Genomic DNA, 22,600 nt, shown 5'->3' with positions numbered 1-22,600 from the left:
GCATTGAACTCAGGGGCGCTTAATCACTGAGCCACATCCTCAGCCCTTATTATATTTTATTTGGAAACAGGGTCTCATTGAGTTGCTTAGGGCCTCACTAAGTTGCTGAGGCTAGTTTGAACTCGAGATCCTTCTGCCTCAGCCTCCTGAGTCATTGGGATTACAGGCATGTGCCACCTATCCCTTTGATTTTTTAATGAAGTACAATATTTTTGATATGTTCAGTGGCCATATGGATTTCTCTTTGTTACTTATATATTCTTTAGATATTTATCAATTAGAATTTTGGCATTTGTGTTGTTAATTTATAATAACACTTTTAAAATAATAATAGTTGAAATTTATTATGGACTTCCCATGTGAACTGTGAAAGACACTTCAATTACTTACTTTTAAGTAATCCTAATAACCACCTATGAGCTTCATAGTATCATCATCTCCTCTCTACAGATGAGTTGACTAAGACATGAAAAGTTAATTGACTTGACCAAGACCACAGAGCTAGCGAATTACATAGTTGGGATTTTAACTGAGTAATCATTGAGAAAAAAGATAAAATTAGATCTGTATCTCACACCATACACAACAAAAATCCCTTGTGGATTAGTGATCTAAATGGAAAACATTAAACCATGCAAATACTAAATGGTGAATTACTCTTTAACCTTCAATTAAAGATTTTCTCTGATGGGGATTGGAATAAAATTCCTTGCATGTATTATTTTGTCAAAATTACCCAACTACTATAGTATATTATAGTGCTCCAATAAAAAAAAATTAAAAAACTTTTCTCTGTACAATGATTTAAAATTTAGAGATTGGGCTGGGGATGTGGCTCAAGTGGTAGCGCGCTCGCCTGGCATGCGTGCGGCCCGGGTTCGATTCTCAGCACCACATACCAACAAAGATGTTGTGTCCACCGAGAACTAAAAGAAATAAATATTTAAAAATTAAAAAAAAAAAAAAAATTTAGAGATGATAAAAGATTGATATTTACATAAAAATAAAATAGTTTCCATAAGTAAAGCAAGTGTGATTAACATGGAAGAAATATTTGGAATATATATAAAGAACTCCTTAAAACTAAGGGACAACCGATGTGATTCTGCAATCTTTGTAATGTTTTGAATAACCAATTAAAAAAAAAAAAAAGAAAAAAAAAACTAAGGGACAAAAGACCTAAAAACCTATGCTCTTAAATAACAACAACAAAAAACTGTGCTCTTTTGTTCAGTCAATATTGTACCAGGACTGGGGGTGCAGCTTATGGTAGAGCACTTGCTATCTATGTGCAAGGCCCTGAGTTCAATCCCTAGTATAGGAAAAAAACTGCATCAATATTAAATTGGGGGGAAAAGAAGACATAAAACAAAATGTAAATAACTCTAAACATGTAAAAGATGTTCAACTTATAAGCAGAGAAACCTAAATTACAACAACACTGAGATACCATTTCTCATCTATAAGAATGTGGAGACAATTTTTGTATGTGTGTATGTTTGTGATAGAGGGATTGAATCCAGGGCCTCACACACATTATGTAAGTGCTTTACTACTAAGCCACATCCCCAGCCTAGGACTGTGGAAAAATTTAAAAGTATGACCCTATATTCTATTGGTGAGGCTATGGAGCAACAGGCACTCTCATATCATTAAGAATGAAAATTAGTACAATCCTTCTTAAGGGGGATTTGGCAATAGCTAACATAATTGTGTATGTATTTACCTTTTGACCCAGAAATCCCATTCCTAGGGGTGTGTGTGTGTGTGTGTATATATATATTTTATATATTTAAAATATATATATATATATATATATATATATATATATATATATATATATATATATATACATTTTATATATATAAAACATTATGGAAAGATGAGCATGAAGTTATTTACTATGCCACTGTTTGCAAATGGCAGACTGTTGAAAACTACCTAAATATGTATACATAAGAGAGTACCTGAATAAATTAAGATTCATTTTCAAAATAGAGTATTGTAAATTATAGCAAAGAAGGAGAAAAATCTCAACAAACTGATTTGGAAAGAGTTCCAAGATATATTGTTAAATGAAGAAAGCAAAGTGGAAATGACTCTTTGTTATTCTTCAATGCAAGAAAGATATAAAAATACGTATCTGTTCATTTGTGCAAAGGAAATAGAAGAGATAAATCAGAAATTAAAGAGGCTTGTCACCTGTCAGAAACAAAAGTGACACTTTTTTTTTTTTTTTTTTTTTGGTAGTGCCAGGGATTGAACCAGCAGGGCCTCATACATACTAGGCAAATACTCTTACCAGTGAACTACATTCCCAGGTCTAGAGAGTGACACTTCTGAGTTATCTCTTTTTGAATATCTCTCATTCTTAGGATCACAGTAATGAGAAAGGAAAAAAGAATGCAAAAAGCTGAAGGGCACCATTAAAATGTGTGAGAATTTTGAGGTCTAATTTAGGAATAACTGGAAGGAGAGAGACAGGAAGCTGAAAAACTATTTGAACAAATAATGTACAAAAAATTAGCAAACTTGACAAAAACTATAAATCCACCAAACTAAGAAAAGAAGCTCAACAAAACCCACATGCAAGAAATATGAAGAAAACTGCAGCAAGGCATATCATAATTCAATTACTCAAAACCAATAATAAAGGGAAAAAATCTTAAAAATCTGCTATAGGGACTTTCTCTGCTATGTACAGAGAAACAAAGATTAGGATGAAAGACTTATTAGTAACAAGGTGGGGCTGTGGGGATAGAAAGAATGGTAGAATGAGAGACATTATTACCCTATATACATGTATGATTACACTACTAGAGTGACTCTGCACCATGTACAGCTAGATGAAAGAGAAGTTGTGCTCTATTTGTGTACAATATGTCAAAATGCATTCTACTGTCTTGTATAACTAATTAGAACAAATAAAATTTTAAAAAAGACTTATCAGTAACAAAGTGAAAGACAGTAGAGCAACATCTTTTGAGTACTGAAAGGAAAAAACTGTCAACTTAGAATCAATACATGGCACAAGTATCTTTCAAAAATGAAATCAAGATTTTTTTTTCTAAACATACAAAAGCTGAAAGATTTCATCAGAATAAAATTTGAACTACAAAAAATGTTAAAGAAAAGTCTTTAGGGAAATAGGATACCAAATGGAAATCCAGGTCTACACAAAGAAAAAAAGAGCGCCAGAGAAAGTAACATCATGGGAAAAGACATAAGATATTTTTCTTATTCAGTAAACCTTTAAAATAGATAACTGTTTAAAACAACAATAATAATATATTCTAGGGTTTACAACATAAGTAAAAGAAAATTCACACTAAGATCAACTCCAGAGGCTGGGGTGTGGTTCAGTAGCAAAGCACTTACCTAACATGTGGGCAGCCCTGGGTTCAAACCCCAGCACTACCACCAACTCACAAGTGATCAGGAGGAGGAGAAGGGATTGTTCTGGGCCACCAGAGAACTGAGTACTGGTGGTAAAAGCCCAAGGTGGACTCAAGGGCAAGCTCAGGAGAGTTCTTGTTCTTTTTTTTTTAATTTGTTCTTTTTAATTATACTTTACAATAGAATGTATTGTGACATATCATGCATACATGGAGTATAACTTCCCACTTTCCGTGGTTATATATGATGTGTAATTATACTGGTCATGTATTCATATATGAACATAGGAAATTTATGTCCAATTCATTCTACTGTCTTTCCCATTCCCATCCCCCACCCTTTCCACCCTCTGCCCTGTCCAATTCAGGAGAGCTCTTGTAATCCACGTTGACTAATTTCTGTGACATATACACAAAAGGCACAGTTTTTTTTGTCTATAATTTTTGGTTCTCAATCTAGATACTTCAGTTTACTCATGGAGTGTTTTAGTCTGAAACTGGTAACTTCTCACTATTATTGTTTGCTTATAAAGGCAGTTTGGGGGCTGGGGTTGTGGCTCAGCGGTAGAGCACTCACCTAGCACTCACCTAGCAAACCTAGGCCCTGGGTTTGACCCTGAGCACCACATAAAAATAAATAAATAAAATAAAGGTATTGAGTCCAACTACAACTAAAAAATAAATATTAAAAAAAGACAGTTTGACATTTGAAGGAGATATGTGAAGAAATTATTAACTAGTGGTCAACAGAATTTCTGGCTGACAAAGGCACCACCATACTGAAAAGTGAATATTCATCCAGTAGAGAAGCTGGCACAGGAAAAAAGACAAAACACCCTCAACCCCTTCTGCAGTGCTGGGGATCAAACTCAGGGCCTTGCTCATGCTAGGCAAATGCTCTATCACTGAGCTACATCCACAGCCCCCAAACAACTTTTTATATAGAGATTGGCAGGGGGGTGAATTTCTTTATGGCATATAACATAGTTTAAGAAAATGATAATCAAATTACAAAACAACAATAATATAGGATTGATAGTGTATTTTGTAAAAAAATTTAATAAAAACAACAAATAAATTAACAATTCTTTCTTTCATTGACCCTTCCCTTAACATACCTCGCCTGCCTGAGATTCTGAAAGTTCTAGCAGGAAAGGAATTTCTGTATCAAAATTAGCGAAGAAGCTAGTCCACTGATGTTCTAAAGCAACCAAATCCTGGGGAGAAAATGAAAGAGATAATATTATGAAACAGAGGTACTTTAGAAAACCAGAGCCATAAAACTGCTACTGATCTCAAAATATCCTATATTTATATATGCTGATTAAAATGTTGTAGCACATAACTGATGATGCTATCACACAGACAAATCTTTATTTTTTCTTTTTTATTTTATTTTTAATTTTTATTTATTTTACATAGAAAATCTTAAAAACATGAAGTGAAAAAAGCCAGATGCAAAACACTACCAGGAATGTGGTAAATTTATATGAAATATCCAGATGCAAAAAGACCACCAAGAATACAGTCCATTCATATGAAATATAGAGACAGAACACAGAATAGTAATTGCTTATGGCTTGGAGTGAGGATACAGAATGACTGCAAGTGGGCATACATAAACTTTTTGGGTTATAAAAATATTTTAAAATTTGACTGTTGTGATGGTTGCACAATTTTGTAAACTTACTAAATACCACTGAATTGCAAAAGGTTAATTTTTTTAAAAAACAGTAATGACCATCGAGCATATTAACTTATCAACCTTTTTTTTAAAATTTTTTTTAATATTTATTTTTTAGTTTTCGGCGGACACAACATCTTTGTTTGTATGTGGTGCTGAGGATCGAACCTGGGCCGCACGCATGCCAGGCAAGCGCGCTATCGCTTGAGCCACATCCCCAGCCCCAATTTATCAACCTTTGACAGAGAGAAAAACTTATTTATGAAGCACATAGTGCTATGTCCAAGTGCCCAAAAGGTCACACATCATAAAGCTCTGTTCAAGTACAAATTAGCTGACCTTAGTTAGAAGTTAAGTGGGGCCAGGAATGACACAGAGCCCTCTTCTCCCTCTAATCTTAGTAGCCATGTAAATACTGAGAACTCTGCACCCTTCCTGGTTGACTCCTTTATGTGCAGCTTCCACTCTCTACTCCATTCCATCAGCTTTTCAGTCTCCTCTTGCACTCATTCTTGTTCCCAACCACCACACAATGGGTTTTGCTATTAGCTTTTAAAGAATCATCAGCTAACAAAGAACATGCCAAATGATTTGCTTAAGATACTCCTCAAGTAATACCTATGCCCTTATTTTGAAGTTGCTAATAATTTGTACTTCAACTGTATAGTTATCTTCAGTGCCTATCTTGCACGGTGTAAGGGTACATATGTCAGGCATCTAGTTTAACACCTTGCTCTCATTAGGCATTCTGTTTACTACAACAAGCTTTGTAGGTTAGATCTTTGCTCTCCTCCATTCTTCTCTTCCAGTGGATGATGCATAAGTACTCAGACCTATAGGCTCTATGCTAGCCATGCACTGACTCTACCACTACATAAAATAAAATAAACCTCTGCTGGGAATACTTATTAAAAACAACAATCTCACTAATGGCTTCTCTACTTAGAGCCCAGAATATTTGTAGATGGATATTTGTGTATGTGTATATGTACACACACATATATACACATATGATACACATATAAATTTCAGTAATCATTTACGTGAAAATGTTGATATTTTCTGAATATCTTCTATAGAGTATGGAATAAAGCATATATAGTATACATATATGTATATACAATCAATGCACCACATAAAGATGTTCTGATTAATGAGGAACCACATACATGATAGTATATATACTCTAGATGAGTAATAGGCTATACCACCAAGGTTTGTATAAATTTATGATGTATGCACAATGATAAAATTGTCCAATGATACACTTCTCAGAATGTAGCCCTGTTGTTAATTGACACATGACTATACACACACACATACACACACACACACACACACACACACACACACACACAAACCCCACATGATAGAGAATTTCCTAGCTGTCCACTGGAGAGATCTAGAAGCAATGACCAAAACAGTAGCAATGATCATTCCTAGCATGCAGACTGTGGTGCTGAAATACTATTTACAATGCAAATAAAAAACCCAGAACTTAATAGAGAAAAGACTAAGTCCAGGTCTGGGACAGGAATTGTACAAAATTTGTGCCTGAAACATCTTATCATACTTATCAGCTACTACTCATCATAGTAGCTGGCAAGGAATTTATCAAGGACTATCAGTATTATGTTAAAAGGACATATGAACCAGTCTGAAGGGAGTTCACTACCCAAAGATGGAATCACTGAAGATGATATCTTCAATGAATATAAATGTGTCAAATATGTTTAAATCTATGCCTTCAAATTTATATGTATATTTTTAAAACTTAATTTGTTATTTATCAAGAATGGTGAAGGAACCAACTTTACTTTGAAAACTGATAGGTTCAGGCATTTATCCTGCTTGTCCTATATGAGCTTCTCACCACTATTTATTGCAAGTTAAACATTTCTCTTTAGAATATAAATGAAGCAGGAATTACAGAATTGAAATATTACCAATGTACAATGGTGAATTAGGGATATAATGATTGCATAGCAATGGTGTTTCAACAAAGAAAAAGAGACTCAATTAAATCTTATATGCTCTTTGATAAAGAATACAATACCCACCAGATACACCACACCTGTAATCCTAGTGACTCAGGAGGCTGAGGCAGGAGGACTACAAGTTCAGAGCCAGCCTCAGCAACTTAGCAAGACCCTAAGCAACTTAGTGAGAACCTATCTTAAAATAAAATATAAAGAGGGTTGGGGATGTGGCTCAGTGGTAAAATGTCTCTGAGTTCAATCCCCCATGCTTACCCCTCAAAAGAATACAATACCTAGGAAGGAAACTTTCCTCCAAGTATCAATTTTGAAACTGATTAAACCTTTAGATTCAATGACTAATTATCTGGAAATACAAAAGACAGAGGAAAACTTAAAGTACATCATGGAAATAAATCAACAGAATCCCAACTGAGAACAACTAGAAGAAAAATGGAATAGCTTCTTCAACAAATAGAGAGTAAGAGGATACAGAGAACAAAGAGGTAAAGGAGAACCTATAGATTAAAAGAAACCTAAAATACACCCCCCACATACAAACATACACAAGCTACAGGCAGACAGTGCTAAACTATGTGTTAATGAAAGCAAACTGGATGATAAAACTGCAAGAAAAAATAAGGAGGTGATTACCAAAGAATTCATGGCTGGGCGTGGTGGTGCATGCCTGTTATCCCAGCAGCTCAGGAGGCTGAGGCAGGAGGATCAGAAAGTTCAAAGCTGGTCTCAGTAAAAGTGAGGCACTAAGCAACTCAATGAGACCCTGTCTCTAAATATAAAGTACAAAATGGGACTGGAGATGTGGCTCAGTGGTTGAGTGCTCCTGAGTTCAATCCTCGGTACCACCATCACCCCCTCCGCAAAAAAAAAAAAAAAAAAAGAATTCATGATAGTGAATTCTTGGACAAGGAGGAAAAGAGGTAATGGGTTTGGCAAAAAAAAAAAAAAAAACATTCAGATTGCTTCTGTAGTGACCAACAAGGTTCTATTGTTTTGCTTTGTAATTCTTTAGGCCGTACATTAGTTTTATTCTATTTTCTGAGTCTGAGTCTGTGTTCTTATCTTATTTTCCTTCTTAATTATTATTATTTTTTGCACTACTAGGGACTGAATTGAAGGTCTTGCACATGTTAAGCAAATGCTCTACTACTGAGCTACATCTCCATCCTTTCTTATTTTTTATTTTGATAAGTGTCTCACTAAGTTGTCCAGGCTGGCCTCAAATTTGGTGATCCTCCTGCCTCAGTTTCCCAAGTAGCTGGATTATAAGTGTACACCAGAGTACCAAGTGCGTCTTTGATGTTTTAATAATAAAATGTCTTTGAAAACAAATGCACAAGCAGTATTTGTTCACTACCGAAAACCCAGAAAATATAGAATAAAAGTCATCATTAGCATTTTTGGAAATGTTCTCTCTCTCTCTCTCTCTCTCTCTCTCTCTCTCTCTCTCTCTCTCTCTCTTTCTTTGTGGTACTGAGGACCAAACCCAGGACCTTAATAGGCTAGGTAAGCACTCTACTACTAAGCTACATCCTCAGTCCTACATATATGTATTTCATCTATACAAATATGCATGTAATTGATAATCTGCCATGGTCTAGGTCACACTGCCTTACTATACGTGTATGTATACCTTGTCCCAGTAAATCAGTACTTCAGAGTCTGGGTTCCTGACACACAGTTACTGCATCCAGTCAGTGCTCTTTATCCCAAATTCAGGACTATCTTCTCACTTTGGCAAGGGTTAACTAAGTTCAGGACTACCTTCTCACTTTGGCAAGGGTTAACTCAGATATATCCCTGTGGAGTATGAAGAGAAGTACACTCCCTACTTTTTCAACTGATAATTTAACCAAGACCTTCAAATGACTGTCTGACTCCTCTGGTTCTAGATCCACTCCCCATCTCAAGCTGGCTTCCACCATATCCTAGCACTGAAATTATGTTTCAATATAGAAAGATGTGCTAAAACATCTGCTCTGTCTCTTACTGGCTACGTGACCTTGGACTAGGAAGTTTTCTAAATCTAAAATACCTTATTGTATATAACTGGGATAACTACTACCTACCTTACAGAGATGTTATAGATATTACAGGAATTAAATGAAAATAATCTATATGAAGCACTTATTATCATACCTTGCACATCAGATGTCTTTAATACTTGTTAATTTCTCTCTCTGTAGCAGGCCAGCACAAAATTAGCTGTGACTAATTAAACCACTTAAACCTCCTAACATTTGTCAGACATCCATAATGCACTGGTCTCAGTGAAACTATACCTGATACTCTCCACCTCAGCATGTGTATGACTCTGTACAATCTTTTCAGCTACACTAGAATTCTTTAATTGTGAGACTTGAAAATGCAAAAGGAACCAACATAGTTATTAGTTATTAGAATATACCATTTTGTTTTCTGAATGTGTTTGGAAATAGACCCTGAAGGTACATTTCCATTTTAAGGGCCTACCCTAGTGACAGTGCCTTGGTTTGGGTCTATGATAGAAAGCAACTGAATGGTTATCTTCTAGATATAAAACACTGTATGCTTTAGGAGTTACACGAAGAAGATACGCACTTTGCTTCCAAAAAAGCACCTTGAAGGAGGCAATATTATTAAATACTGCTTTCAGCTCCATGCTCTGAGTGAAATGGAAGATGTCATGAATTCTAGTATATTTTTTTAAATATTTATTTTTTAGTTGTAGTTAGACACAATACCTTTATTTCACTTGTTTATTTTTATGTGGTGCCGAGGATTGAACCCAGGGTCCCCCACACGCGAGGTGAGCGCACTTCCACTGAGCTACAACCCCAGCCCCATAAATTCTAATATTAAAAACAACTAGCAGTTACATGAAATATTGTTTTCTCTATATTGTCCCTTTTAATTTCCCTAATAGCCTTGTGTAGTTCTCTATGTCCATTTATAGATGAGCAGACTGAGGCACAGTTGCAACCTGTCTGAGGATGCAACACTAACAAGCAGTAAGGGTGGAACTATTTAGAGACAAGACACCTAGAGCCTGTGTGCTTTTCACTAAACACACCATTCTCCAACTGAAAAACCAGCCTCTATCTCAGAGCAAAACCTGTCCAAGGAAGGGACATCACCTTTGTCCTTAGAAAAACCCACAGAGCACTCCTAGGCACATTCCCACCCTGCTAAGTTGTTTATCTACAAATAACAGGAGAGATCTGCTGCGCCAGGTGTCCCTGACTCAGTCAGGCTAGGTGGGGATCCATAACAGCCCCCTAGCAGCCACCAATCAGCATGAGACAGGGAAATACCTGGGATGCCAGATGACCCTCCCAGTAGTTTATGGTGTTGGGAAACCATGTAGTTCAGCAAGTACACCCCTCTTGGCTTAAACCAATCAGTTCAAATGAATACCCCTTTTGTACTGACCAATCACCCCTACCCAACTTGTTCCCGCCAGTGAATGTGCTAATCATGTTTTAGAGTTGTTATTTGATTTTCCCGCGGTGTGTGATGATTTGCTAAAAGAGGCTATGATGTATGTGAAGTCCCTGCCCTCTCTAAAGAATGTATAAAAATGCTGCAAACCCTGGGTTCGGGGCCTCTCAGCATCACCAGTTGCTGTGTGTGTGCACGGAGGACCGAGCTAGCTCGCAATAAACACCTCTTTGCTGCTTACATGGATCTTGGGTCTCTGGTGGTCTTTTGGGGGTCCCGAATTCGAGCATAACACAACTTTTCCCCAGCACAAACTGCATTTTTGGAAATGGATTTGTGCTGGTAAGTGGAACCAATCAGTTTGATGGAAAGTCTATCTGCTTAGACTCTTCCAGTACAAATCTCAAGGTGAGATATGCTGAAAAACCAGCCTCTACCTCAGAGCAAAGCCTGTCCAAGGAAGGGACATGACCTTTGTCCTTGGAAAAACCCACAGAGCACTCCTACGCACATTCCCACCCTGCTAAGTTGTTTATCTACAAATAACAGGAGAGATCTGCTGCACCAGGTGTCCCTGACTCAGTCAGGCTAGGTGAGGACCCATAGCAGCCCCCTAGCAGCCACCAATCAGCATGAAACAGGGAAATACCTGGGATGCCAGATGACCCTCCCAGTAGTTTATGATGTTGGGAAACCATGTAGTTCAGCAAGTACACCCCTCTCGACTTAAACCAATCAGTTCAAACGAATACCCCCTTTGTATTGACCAATCACCCCTAGACAACTTGTTCCCACCAGTAAATGTGCTAATCATGTTTTAGAGTTGTTATTTGATTTTCCCGCGATGTGTAATGATTTGCTGAAAGAGGCTATGATGTATGTGAAGTCCCTGCCCTCTCCAAAAAATGTATAAAAATGCTGCAAACCCTGGGTTCGGGGCCTCTCAGCATCACCAGTTGCTATGTGTGCGTGCAGAGGACCGAGCTAGCTCGCAATAAACACCTCTTTGCTGCTTACATGGATCTTGGGTCTCTGGTGGTCTTTTGTGGGTCCCGAATTCGAGCTTAACAATGCAACAACAGTTTGAAAATCCAAAGAACATGCCAGTGTGCCTTAGCCCTTACCCAGTAGGCAAGGACTCTGAACTTTAGATAGAACTGGGCCCTAGGTTGGCATCCAGCAGAGGCAGGTCTTGGGTGACTCAAAATCCATACTCATGGCACCATCTCTATTAGTCAGGCAAGGGATGGCTTAAGGCAGCCACAGTTGAGGAGCACCTCTCAATGTGCAAAAGAGGATGATTCTAAGGCTTTCAGACATGTTCCTTCCCTGTGCCTAGAATGTTCATATCAACTTATCCTCTATTTGGAAAATCCCTGATTCTACATGAGTCCTCTGAGAAATAATCCTTAGCATTCCTAGAAAGGGTTATTCCCTTAACTCTTATCTTCCCACTACTACTGCAGCAGCTACTCTTCTGAGAAGTAATACTGAGCACTTACTTTATTGTTTTTAAATAAAATTAAATCTGGCTCTTGGCCTTTAAACCTTAGGACAGATGTGAAGTCTACTATTAGATATTAAAAGGACTTTTTAGCCCTTCTTAACATGATCTAAGAATATGAAGTTTATGGCAAGTCAGAAAATTAGAAAGGGGACTGATATACAGTTATTTCTGCTTCTTCAACTGTATGATGGTCACTACGGTTCAGGCACAATTAAAAAGAATGGACCCTCTCCAATGACTCCAGAAATACTTGTAGTGTTCTCAAAACAGTGGATATCTAGCCCCCATATGAGACCTGCAGTGTCTTCACATTCAGGGTAGGGTATGCAAGTGGGACATGAGTCTCAGACATTGGAAAATACTCCTGAACTACCTCTTTCTCACCCTCATCATTGTTTCATATATATATATATATGGTTGATGGGCCTTTATTTATTTATTTATATGTGGTATTGAGAATCGAACCCAGTACCTCACACAAGCCAGTCATGTGTTCTACCACTGAGCCACAACCCAACCCAGCCCCTCCTGTATTGTTAATGTTATATATTTTTTAATTTTCAATTTTTTTGAAAATTGTTAGCCATGGGAGGATGATGATATCTTTTCAAAAAAGAAAAAGTTCAGGTTTATTTTTTTTTATACTCTTACTTAATTAGAAATGTTTAAACATGATATTCAATTTTATCAAATTCCTTTCAACTTCTATGGAGGAAAAAAATCAGCATATGATTATAATATATTTCCTAATATAGAAATACCGAACCTTTAATAAATCCTATTTCATTATAAAATGTTAACATAATATTAGTTTATGTTTGCTAATATTTTATTTAATATATAGGTACCAATATTCACATGAGACTCATTTATAATTTGTTTAGCTACATTTGTTGGGGTTTGATATCATAGTTAACTTCAAGTAAAAGTTTTTAAGTTATTCTTTTTCTAAATTCTTTAGTTTAAATTAATTCATCACTAAATTCAAATATTTTGAGGACTGGAATTTTCCTTCTAAGTAGCTCTGGGACTATATCTTAAGGTTTTAATAGAATTCACCCATGAAACTATGCATTCCTATGCCTTCTATACCTTTTCTCAATTGATTATTTTAGATTTCAGGTCTTTGGGTTATAGCAATGGGCAAAATGAACCACATGAATACATTAAAATCCTCTGCTCAGACATGTCATGTTATGACCATTTACATTACACTGGTCAAAGCAAGGATACATGACCAAAGCCAAAAACAGCAGAACAGAAAATAATACTCCATACACTGCCAACTATACCAAGGCCATGAAAGGAAAGGAAACTTACAAAAAATAAATAAATAACCTATCACAACTGAGCTAATAGTTTTATACATATCATTATTCTCAATTTCAAAGTATCAGTTTTGAGCTTAATTATGAGTTCTACTATTTTCCTGTTTTCTAATTCAATAGTTTCTTCTTTCCTTTTAATTACTTCTTTGCTTATTTTTCTCCCCCTAAGTATTCACTTACTGAATTTTTTCATTTAAAAATTTCTTCTAATTCTTGCTTTAGTTATATTTCATGTACTTTGATATGAGTGTTTTCATGATTTTACTTTCTAAATATTATTTTCCAATTTCAGTTTTATCTTCCCTTTTCATTAACATTTAAAATTTAATAAGTTGTTTTTAAAAAATTATTACTTCTCAGTTCTACTGTCTACCTGGTAATTAATGTAAGTCTTAATGCTCAATTTCCTTACTATCTATTAATCTCTGATCATATTCAAATAAAACTAGTTATGCTATTGTGAATTATATATCTGGTTTTCCTCCCAGTTTCCTAAAGCCCTTGGGATTGCCAAAGTGATAACTGTCTTTTATATGCTAATGAGATAACTGGAGGCCAGGCACCCCAGATAGCTTTTAAAAGGGCAAAGACCAAGGCATGATAAGCAGAACTTTCAGCCCTACCCTGAAACCTTGCGGAAAGAAAGAGGGACTATAGCTTAAGCTAATCGCCAAGGATAAAATCAATCATGACTACTTAACAAAACTTCCATTAAAAACCTAAAGGAAAGGGTTTGGACAAGTTCTAGAAAGCTGATAAATGTAAAGGTTTCTGGAAAGGATAAGGAAGCTCTGCTCCCACTCCCACATGCCTCACCCTAAGCATCTTCTCCACTGACTGTTTATCTATATTCTTTGTTGGTATAAAAACTATTAATTACCTAGGAAAGCTTGCAGTGAGATAAGAAGGACTTTACAAAATGTGATAATGAAGGAAATGGGTGGGGAAGCTAGTCACTTCCCTTAACTCCAATCTTCAGATGAGGATCAAAACAGTGATTGTGGCTACAAAGTAAAAGAATGCACTCATAAAAACATATGAAGGTGGGCTGGGGTTGTGCTTCAGCAGTAGAGAGGCCTTGGGTTCAATCCTCAGCACCACATATAAATAAATAAAATAAAGGTATTGTGTCCAACTACAACTAAAAAAAATAAATATTAAAAAAAATATACGGGGGCTGGGGATGTGGCTCAAGCAGTAGCGCGCTCGCCTGGTGTGCGTGCGGCCTGGGTTCGATCCTCAGCACCACATACAAACAAAGATGTTGTGTCCGCCGAGAACTAAAAAATAAATATTAAAAAATTCTAAAAAAAAAAAAAAATATGAAGAAATTCACCTGTACAGTGGGCATGCAACCTGCTTGTAGGAAAAAATACCCCCACACACCTGGCCTAAGAGGTGTTGTGTGGGGTGGCGATTGAGAGTAGGATAAACACTTTAATTTGTTTTCCTCTTTACATTAGCATATTTCTTTTTCTTACCTCTCTCCTTTACCCATCCAATTTTATTCTCTGTTAAATAATGTTCTTGTCTTTATTACTTGATTTTAGGAGGGTTCTAAATGGCATTTTTTGATATTCTACTTTCTAGGAATTAAAGATTCAACATGCAACCTCTTCTTCCTTCTACCATCATTTTTTTAGTTACATCATTCATATAAGAAAGGTTAATACATTTACATTGCATTGAACCATCATAATGCTCAAAAATGCTTCAGTTTTAGTCTATAATTAAAGATCTATCTATGCTCATTGCCAGTCCTTTTGTTGTATTTTTTCCAATTATAGTTTGGTTGGATGAAATTTGTACTCAAATTTGGTTTCTTCAGAAGCTCTCGAGAACCATGTGTCTCAGTACTTATACATTCAAAAGGTTTTCTGCCTTTATACGTGAAACTCGATATAAAATTTGGGAATTACTTTTTCCTTGAGGACTTTATTATAGGTATTACCTTACTTTTTATTTGCTGTGGAGAAATCCAAGGCCAGCTTGAATTTCCCCTTTATCTGTGCCTGGCTACCAAAGCATTTTATTGTTGAGTTTTTTGGGAGAAGTCTACAAATTTTACTAACATATGTCTCAGTGTTAATCATTCTAGGGCAATTTTCTCTGAGTGATGGCATCCCTTTTTCGATATATAAATTCAAATTTTCTGCTATTCTATGGAAATACAATTTTTGAAATTGTGTCTTTTCCTTTCCTTCTTATCTTTTTTTATTTTCTCACTCTGCCTACTCAAAGGAGTACAACCATGATCCCCACAGTAGCATGAACCATATCCAGTGCCCAGTTCATGGTCTCTAAATATTATTCTAAATAATAAAGTAAGAAAAAATAAAAATAAGTAGCCCCTTAAAGAAATAGCTAGTTCCAAGGCAGAGAGAAAAAATCCTTCATGATCCTGGAATATTTTATATTATAAAATAGAGATTTTCTAATTTCCTTTGAAAGACCCCAGCCAGAAACCCCAGGCCCCATTGTGAAACCATCAGAGAGGTCTATCTGTTAATCAGTTAAGGGTAGTCTATTGTGAAAGGACAGGATGGTTGAAAAAGAACAACAACAACAAAAAAAAACCAGGTCCCAGGGCATTCTTAGGCAAATAGGAACTGATAACATAAAGTGAAGAACAACTTTGCCCTTTAGGTAATCTATATGCTGGGTTCAAAATAACCAATAAGAAACCTGTTGCTTACCGTGCGCGAAACCTGACCCTTTATCCTATAAAAGACCTGTACCCCAAAGCCCGGTGTGCCAGTTCACCAAAGCTCCAGCTGAGGTTTTGCTGAGCACCCGCAGGCGTCTGTGTATCAATAAATTGCCTCATGTTTTTTGCAGCCAGTGTCTCGTGCGCTCTTCCTTGGACAGGGACTTTTCACCTTCATGCACCCTCCCAATGCATTGGTCTCAGATACTCTTTAAAAATTACTGATAGTTATCTAAAATAACAGTAAACACATTCTGTTCTACCCTATTCTAACTGAGCAGTACAAAATTAAAGTGACATCTCACAGATATTTAGCAGGTAAACCCTGACCAATTTTTTAAAAAGCCAAACATACTGAATACTCAAGTCCATGACAATGAGCACCCACCCATATCTACTGAGACGCACACACATTGACTGCTCAACCATTCCTATAGGGTTGTTTACTTATTCCTATAGGGTTAGTTCGAATTGCAAATTGCTCCTCCCACCCTGAAAATTGTTTTCTAAGTTTACATAAACAATTAATGTCTGAGGAGATGGCAATTACAGCCTACAGGAAGGCCACATATTTTTGTAAACAAGGTTTCTTTGGAACAGACACACCCATTTGTTTAAGCATTGTCTGATGCTGCTTTCAAGCTACAATGGCATTGCTAAACAGCTGCAACAGAGATATGTAACATAAAAATATTACCAGCTAGCCTCTAAGAACAAGCTTGCTGCCTCTGCTCTAGTCCTTGATTCCTTTAAGCCACATCCCGTCTTTGTATCTTTTCATGCTACCCAAAAATATATTATCTGCATTATTTTACTAAAGTGCAGCCAAACAGAAAGAATGTCTTTAAGGAAAACTTAAATCCTGGACCAGGTAAGAGGTCTTGGTTTTGCCTGAGGCAAGGCTTCCTCAGAATAGAAAAGGTACTATTTCTTTTTCCAGACTCCCTTCTACCCCCAACAAGTTCAAGATAATACTCTAGGAAGAAATTATTCTTTGATTAAAGCATTTATTCAAGTTAAATATTTTTAGTGGATAATTGAGCTGACAAATATTCATAAATTAAACATTATTTGGCTCCTTACTTCTGATAGCAAATTCTCCAGAGACACAGGATCCATCTTGCTGTAGACATTCCAGAGATTCAAACTCACATCCTGCAACTGCAACAAAAGGCAAAGACATTAAAATAATTAATTCAATTCATTAGAACAATCAAAGTTATTTTCTGAAGCTCCGAAATTAATATCTTGGTGCTAGAATGAGCAATTAAAATTCCAGAAACTTGGGAGGATGCAGGAGGATTGCAAGTTCAAGGCCAGCTTCAGCAATTCTGCAAGACCCTTAGCACCTTGGAATCTGTCTCAAAATAAAAATTAAAAATAAATAAAAAGAACTGGGATTAGCCCGATGGCACAGATCTGTAGTCCCAGCAGCTCAGGTGGCTGAAACAGGAGGATCACAAGTTCAAAGCCAGTCTCAGCAAAAGTGAGGCACTAAGCAACTCAGTGAGACCCTGTCTCTAAATAAAATACAAAATGGGGTTGGAGATGTGGCTCATTAGTGGAGTGCCCCCCGAGTTCAATCCCCGGTACCCGCCCACACACACACACACACACACAAAAAAAAAAAAAAAGACTGGGGCTGCAGCTCAATGGTAGAGAGCACCTGGGTTCAATCCTAGTACCAAAAAAAAAAAAAAAAAAAAAAAATTACTACCTTGGTATGAACCCAGTGTGATTAAAATAATAAATCAAAAATTTCAGTCAATTAAAAGCATTTTTAAAAAAATGCTTTCTCATTCAAGAAAACTTTTTTTTTCCAGAATCTCTGGAATATTCTTTGATTATGTCCAATATGTGTGTACACATATACACGTACATACGTATATACAAATATGTATATATTTAATCTATGTACATGCAGACATGTCCACTGTGTTTTTGCCTTTGTTTAAAATAAAATTTTAATCAAAATAATGTGTCCATGGTATAAAATATCTAATAGTATAAAAGCTTGCAATAAAAAAATTCTAATCCCCTATTCTGACCTTTTACAAACCTCCACTAGTTTCACTTCTCAGAAGTGACCATTTAGAGCTTTTAACATTTTCTTTTTAAAATTTATTTATTTTTTATTGGTTCTTCTTAGTTTACATGACAGTAGATCCCATTTTGATAAAATTATACCAGCATGGAATATATCTTATCCTAATTAGGGCCCCATTCTTGTGGGTGGGCATGATAATGTTTTTTATGTACTTCCACATTTTGATGTATGTTTTTATCACTGCTTCTTCTTTCTTTTTAACTAAACTTTTTTTATATACCTTTATTTATATTTTTAAATTTTTATGTGGTGCTGAGTATTGAACCCAGTGCCTCCCACGTGCTAGGCAAGTGCTCTACCACTGAGCCACAACCCTAACCATATCACTACTTCTTATCAATCCAGAAATTAAATATTAACTTATGGCAAAGATGCAGCTCTCCTATGCTCAACCCATTCCCACACTTTTTCTCTACACACACTTACCATAACATTACTTTCCATCATGATACTACTTTTTTGTTTACATCACTAATTATTACTTATGACACTAAAAACTTTATAAATATTATTTATTGAAGGCTAAATGCAGATGCATTTCTTTTTTAATGTAATTTTTTAAATTTGTTGCTTTTAGATATACATGATGGTAGAATGTATTTTGACATATTATATGTACACGGAGTATGACTTCCCATTCCTGTGGTCAAACTACTTTTTGCTTTCTTATTTTTATTTTTCTCTTATTTTAATTTTCTTAGAAGTACTAACAGATGTTTTGTTTTTTTTTTTGAGACAGTCTCTCTGTTACCCAGGCTGTGCTCAAATTTGTGATCCTCCCACCTCATCTTCCCAAAAAGCTGGTATTATAGATGTGTGTCACATTGTCTAGCCCACAGCTTCATTTTTTTAAATTTGCTTAATTTTTAGAAATTAATCCTAAACTTTTTAACTGCTCAACCCAACTTGTTTATTAAAAGATTTCTCAACAATGATACTATTGTCATTTAGGACCTGGTATTTCTTTGCTGTGTGGGGTCTCCCCTATGTAATATAGGATGCTGAGAAGCCTCTGTGGCCTCTATTCACTGGTTGCTAATAGCACCTCCCTTCACTTCAAAGCCAAACCAAAAATATTTCCAATATTGTCAAATGTTTGAGAGCAGGAGAGGGCAAAATCATCCCCAACTGAGAACAACTGACTTAAACTAAAATACTCCATTCTCTTTCTTCCCTTGTTTCACTCTGGTCCAGTTGTTGTGCAAGCTTGCACTGCTACAACATTCACTTTGAGTCTTCTCTTTGCTATTATCCTGAAGCTCTTAGATGACAGATTTAGTCCCATGACTTACTTTTCTCCTTTTTCTTGGTTAACCTCCTTGTTTACTGACACAGAACATTCAATAACTTTCTAAAAGGGATTAAGTGGGAAACAAACTTTTTTTTTCAAATTTTTATTCTGTTCTCATGACTGTGCCCACCCCCCCTTTTTAAAAAAAAAAAAAAATTCTTTAAGATCTCTGTGTTTCACCTTGAATAGTTACTTCTACTATTGCTTCAAATTCATTAATCCTTTTTTCTACAATAGCCAATCTCAGCTAATGTATTTTTTTAGGTTAGCTACTACAGTTTCATCTCTAAAAGTTTTATTTGGGTCTGGTCTTTTTTGTATCTTCTATGTCTTAAACTTTCCTACAGTTCCTTGAATATAGAATATAGTTATAATAATAGTTTAATGTCCTTATCTACTAATTCTAATATTTCTGTCAATTCTAAGTGAATTTTATTTTATTTATTTGTTTTATTGCTAGGGATTAAACCCACAGCCTATCATATTAGACAAGCACTCTATCACTTATTTATAATCCCTGCCAAATTCAAGGTAAATTATGATGACTGACTACCTCATTATTAATCATGTTTTCCCTACTTCTTTCAAACTTGATAATCTTGGGTGCCAGGCACTGTGAATTTTATCTTATTTGTATTCCTATAAACATTCTTGTGCTTTGTTCTGAGATGCAGTGAAGTTGATCCTTTTAGGTCTTATTTTTTTATGAATTATTATGAGGGTGTAAAGCAGTGCTAAGTCTAGGGATGGTTATTCTCCAACCGTCCTGAGTACTCTGCCTCTCAATTATGTTTTTCCAGTCTAACTAGCAGGAAGGGGCACTATTCCCAACCCTGAGCACAAAGCAGGCACTTTTCTTGAATCATTTAAGACAGCTCTTTTTCCTAGGCCTTGGCAGTTACCTCACACACAAGTACAATGATCAATATATTCCACTGAATACTTCAGGTATGGGACTCTGCAGATCTCAGGAACTGGCTCTCTCTCTCTGGTGGTTCTTTTCTCTTTAGCATTCTGGCTGTCTTGGTATTCTGGAGGAACTAACCACATCTTCTGACTCAAGGAGTACACTGGGATCTACCTGAATTTACCTCCTTGGGCCATAGTCTAGGAATTTTCTCAAAGTTGTAAGCTGAAGCAATCATGGGGTTCACCTTGCTTATTTCCACCTCTCAGGAAATCATTATTCTTCATTGCCCAATGCCTAGTTTCTTGAAAACCATTGTTATACCTATTTTTTCTGTGGGGAGGAGGTGGATTTACTTCCTCTATCTATTATTTGTTTTTGCTAAGGTGAAGATAACACTTGGCAAATACCTGATTGCCTGTCACTCAGGTGGCAGGGGGAATGGCAGAGGGCGATACAGGCTGTTATATAACAATCTTCAACTAATTCCTTCATTTTTAATATCACCAATTTTCATTCTCTGTCCTTTTATCATCTTCTTCACTAATCTAATCTGTTGAAGCCCCTTCTAACATACTCTGAAAAAGTTTTTCAAGTATGTCAACTAATTAGTTTTTTTGAGGGGACTGAATCTGATATCTCTTTTTAATGTAAATTTTAATTCTACTAATGAATTATGGATTTTTTACAATCTTTCCTTATAGTCATCCACCTCCCTTTTAACTCTACTCACCTGCTATATCTCATTTCTTTTTTTACAAACTTCATTCTTAAAAAGTACAAAAGGGAGGGTTTTTTTTCACTTTTGTTTTGATAAAAAAAAATATTTTTAAAAAAGCATGTTATTTATCTTTGCATTTAGTATGCTATGGTCTCTTTCTTATATTTCATAAATCTTATTCCACCTTTTCATAAATCTTATTCTACCTCTCAATATGAAGAGCTTACGTTTGTCCATAAATAAGTAAAAGAATGTTCATGGTAGCCTTGTTTTTCAGAAGCTTTCTCTTAGGATCCTCCCCTTAGGGAGCTGGTTGTTATAAATTAACATTAGCAGTTCACAGTTCCAGAAGCTGGAGGGTAATAAGAATGCAGAGGCAGGAAAACCTGAGCAGAGGAACTTTCCCTTACTGCTTCCAGGAAAAAATAGTTCTCCATATCCATGACCCAGTGTAATGAGTCTAAATGCCAAGCAAAAACTATGGCTGGGTCTGGCTTCCTTTCTCATGCTGGCATCTATGACATCAGAGACAAAACACCCTATGGGTGGATTAATTTTTTTTTTTTTTTTTTTGTACTGGGAACTGAACCCAGAGGGGCTTAATCACTGAATCACTGAGTTATATCTTCAGTCCTTTTTAAATTTTTGTTTTTTAATTTTGAGACAGGGTTTCACTAAGTTGCTTAGGGCCTTGCTAAGTTGCTGAGGCTGGCCTTGAACTTGCAATCCTCCTGGCTCAGCCTCCTGAGCCGCTGGGATCACAGGAGTACATCACCACACCCAGCAAATGACTTTAAGTATGGCCATACAATAAAATAGAATTTTTAAAAATTAAGTTATAAGTATCTATAGTTCTCTTTTTCTTATCTTTCATAGAGTCAAGAGATAGCCGGGAGTTGTGGTGCAGCAGCTCAGGAGGCTAAGGCAGAAGGATAGCAAGTTCAAGTTCAGCATCTTAGTGAAGCCCTAAGCAACTGTGTGAGACCCTGCCTCTAAATAAAATATTTTAAAAAGGGCTGGGGATGTGGCTCAGTGGTTAAGCACCTTGGGTTCAATTCTCGGCACCCCAAAATAAACAAACAAACAAACAAATAAATAAAGGCAAGAGTCTTTTTGGCTTGGGCAGTCATCAGGCTATCAAAGTGAAATAGAGAGGACACTGGCAGTGCCAATCTGTAGACCAAACTACTCCTCACCATAAAGGACTGGGAAGAGTAGGGTAAAGAAAATAACTAGATGGGGGGACTGGGGTTGTGGCTCAGTAGTAGAGCACTTGCTTCGCATGTATGAGGCCCTGGGTTCAATCCTCAGCACTACATAAAAATAAGTAAATAAAGATACTGTGTTTATCTACAACTAAAAAAAAAGTAAAAAAAAAAATAACTAGATGAAGTAAATGAGATGGAGACAAAAAAGAGTAGCTGGGAGAATAAAAATTAGCAGTTACATACAAGGGCAGGAGCTGGAGAAAGGAACCTTGTAGTAAATATGATGCATATATTTTCCTTCTCATGGTCTCTCTCTAGTATAGATCTA

The 22,600-nt window shown here is 36.1% G+C and overlaps 1 protein-coding gene across 3 annotated transcripts in view; it reads right to left on the bottom strand.

Moving 5' to 3' along the window:
• Positions 1-22,600, bottom strand: part of Dnaaf9 (dynein axonemal assembly factor 9) — a 148,487-nt gene that overhangs the window by 88,235 nt on the left and 37,652 nt on the right. For all 3 annotated transcript variants that reach the window (XM_076851594.2, XM_076851593.2, XM_076851595.2), the window contains 2 exons: positions 17,122-17,199; positions 4,514-4,612 (listed from right to left, as the gene is read on the bottom strand). In XM_076851594.2, coding sequence (XP_076707709.1) covers positions 4,514-4,612; positions 17,122-17,199 — 177 coding nt within the window. The remainder of the gene's footprint in view (positions 1-4,513; positions 4,613-17,121; positions 17,200-22,600) is intronic.

The sequence above is a fragment of the Callospermophilus lateralis genome, chromosome 3 (assembly GCF_048772815.1).
Source record: "Callospermophilus lateralis isolate mCalLat2 chromosome 3, mCalLat2.hap1, whole genome shotgun sequence".
NCBI lineage: Eukaryota > Metazoa > Chordata > Mammalia > Rodentia > Sciuridae > Callospermophilus > Callospermophilus lateralis.
The sequence above is the reverse complement of the archived record's forward strand: the minus strand, read 5'-3'. Positions and strand labels throughout refer to the sequence as shown.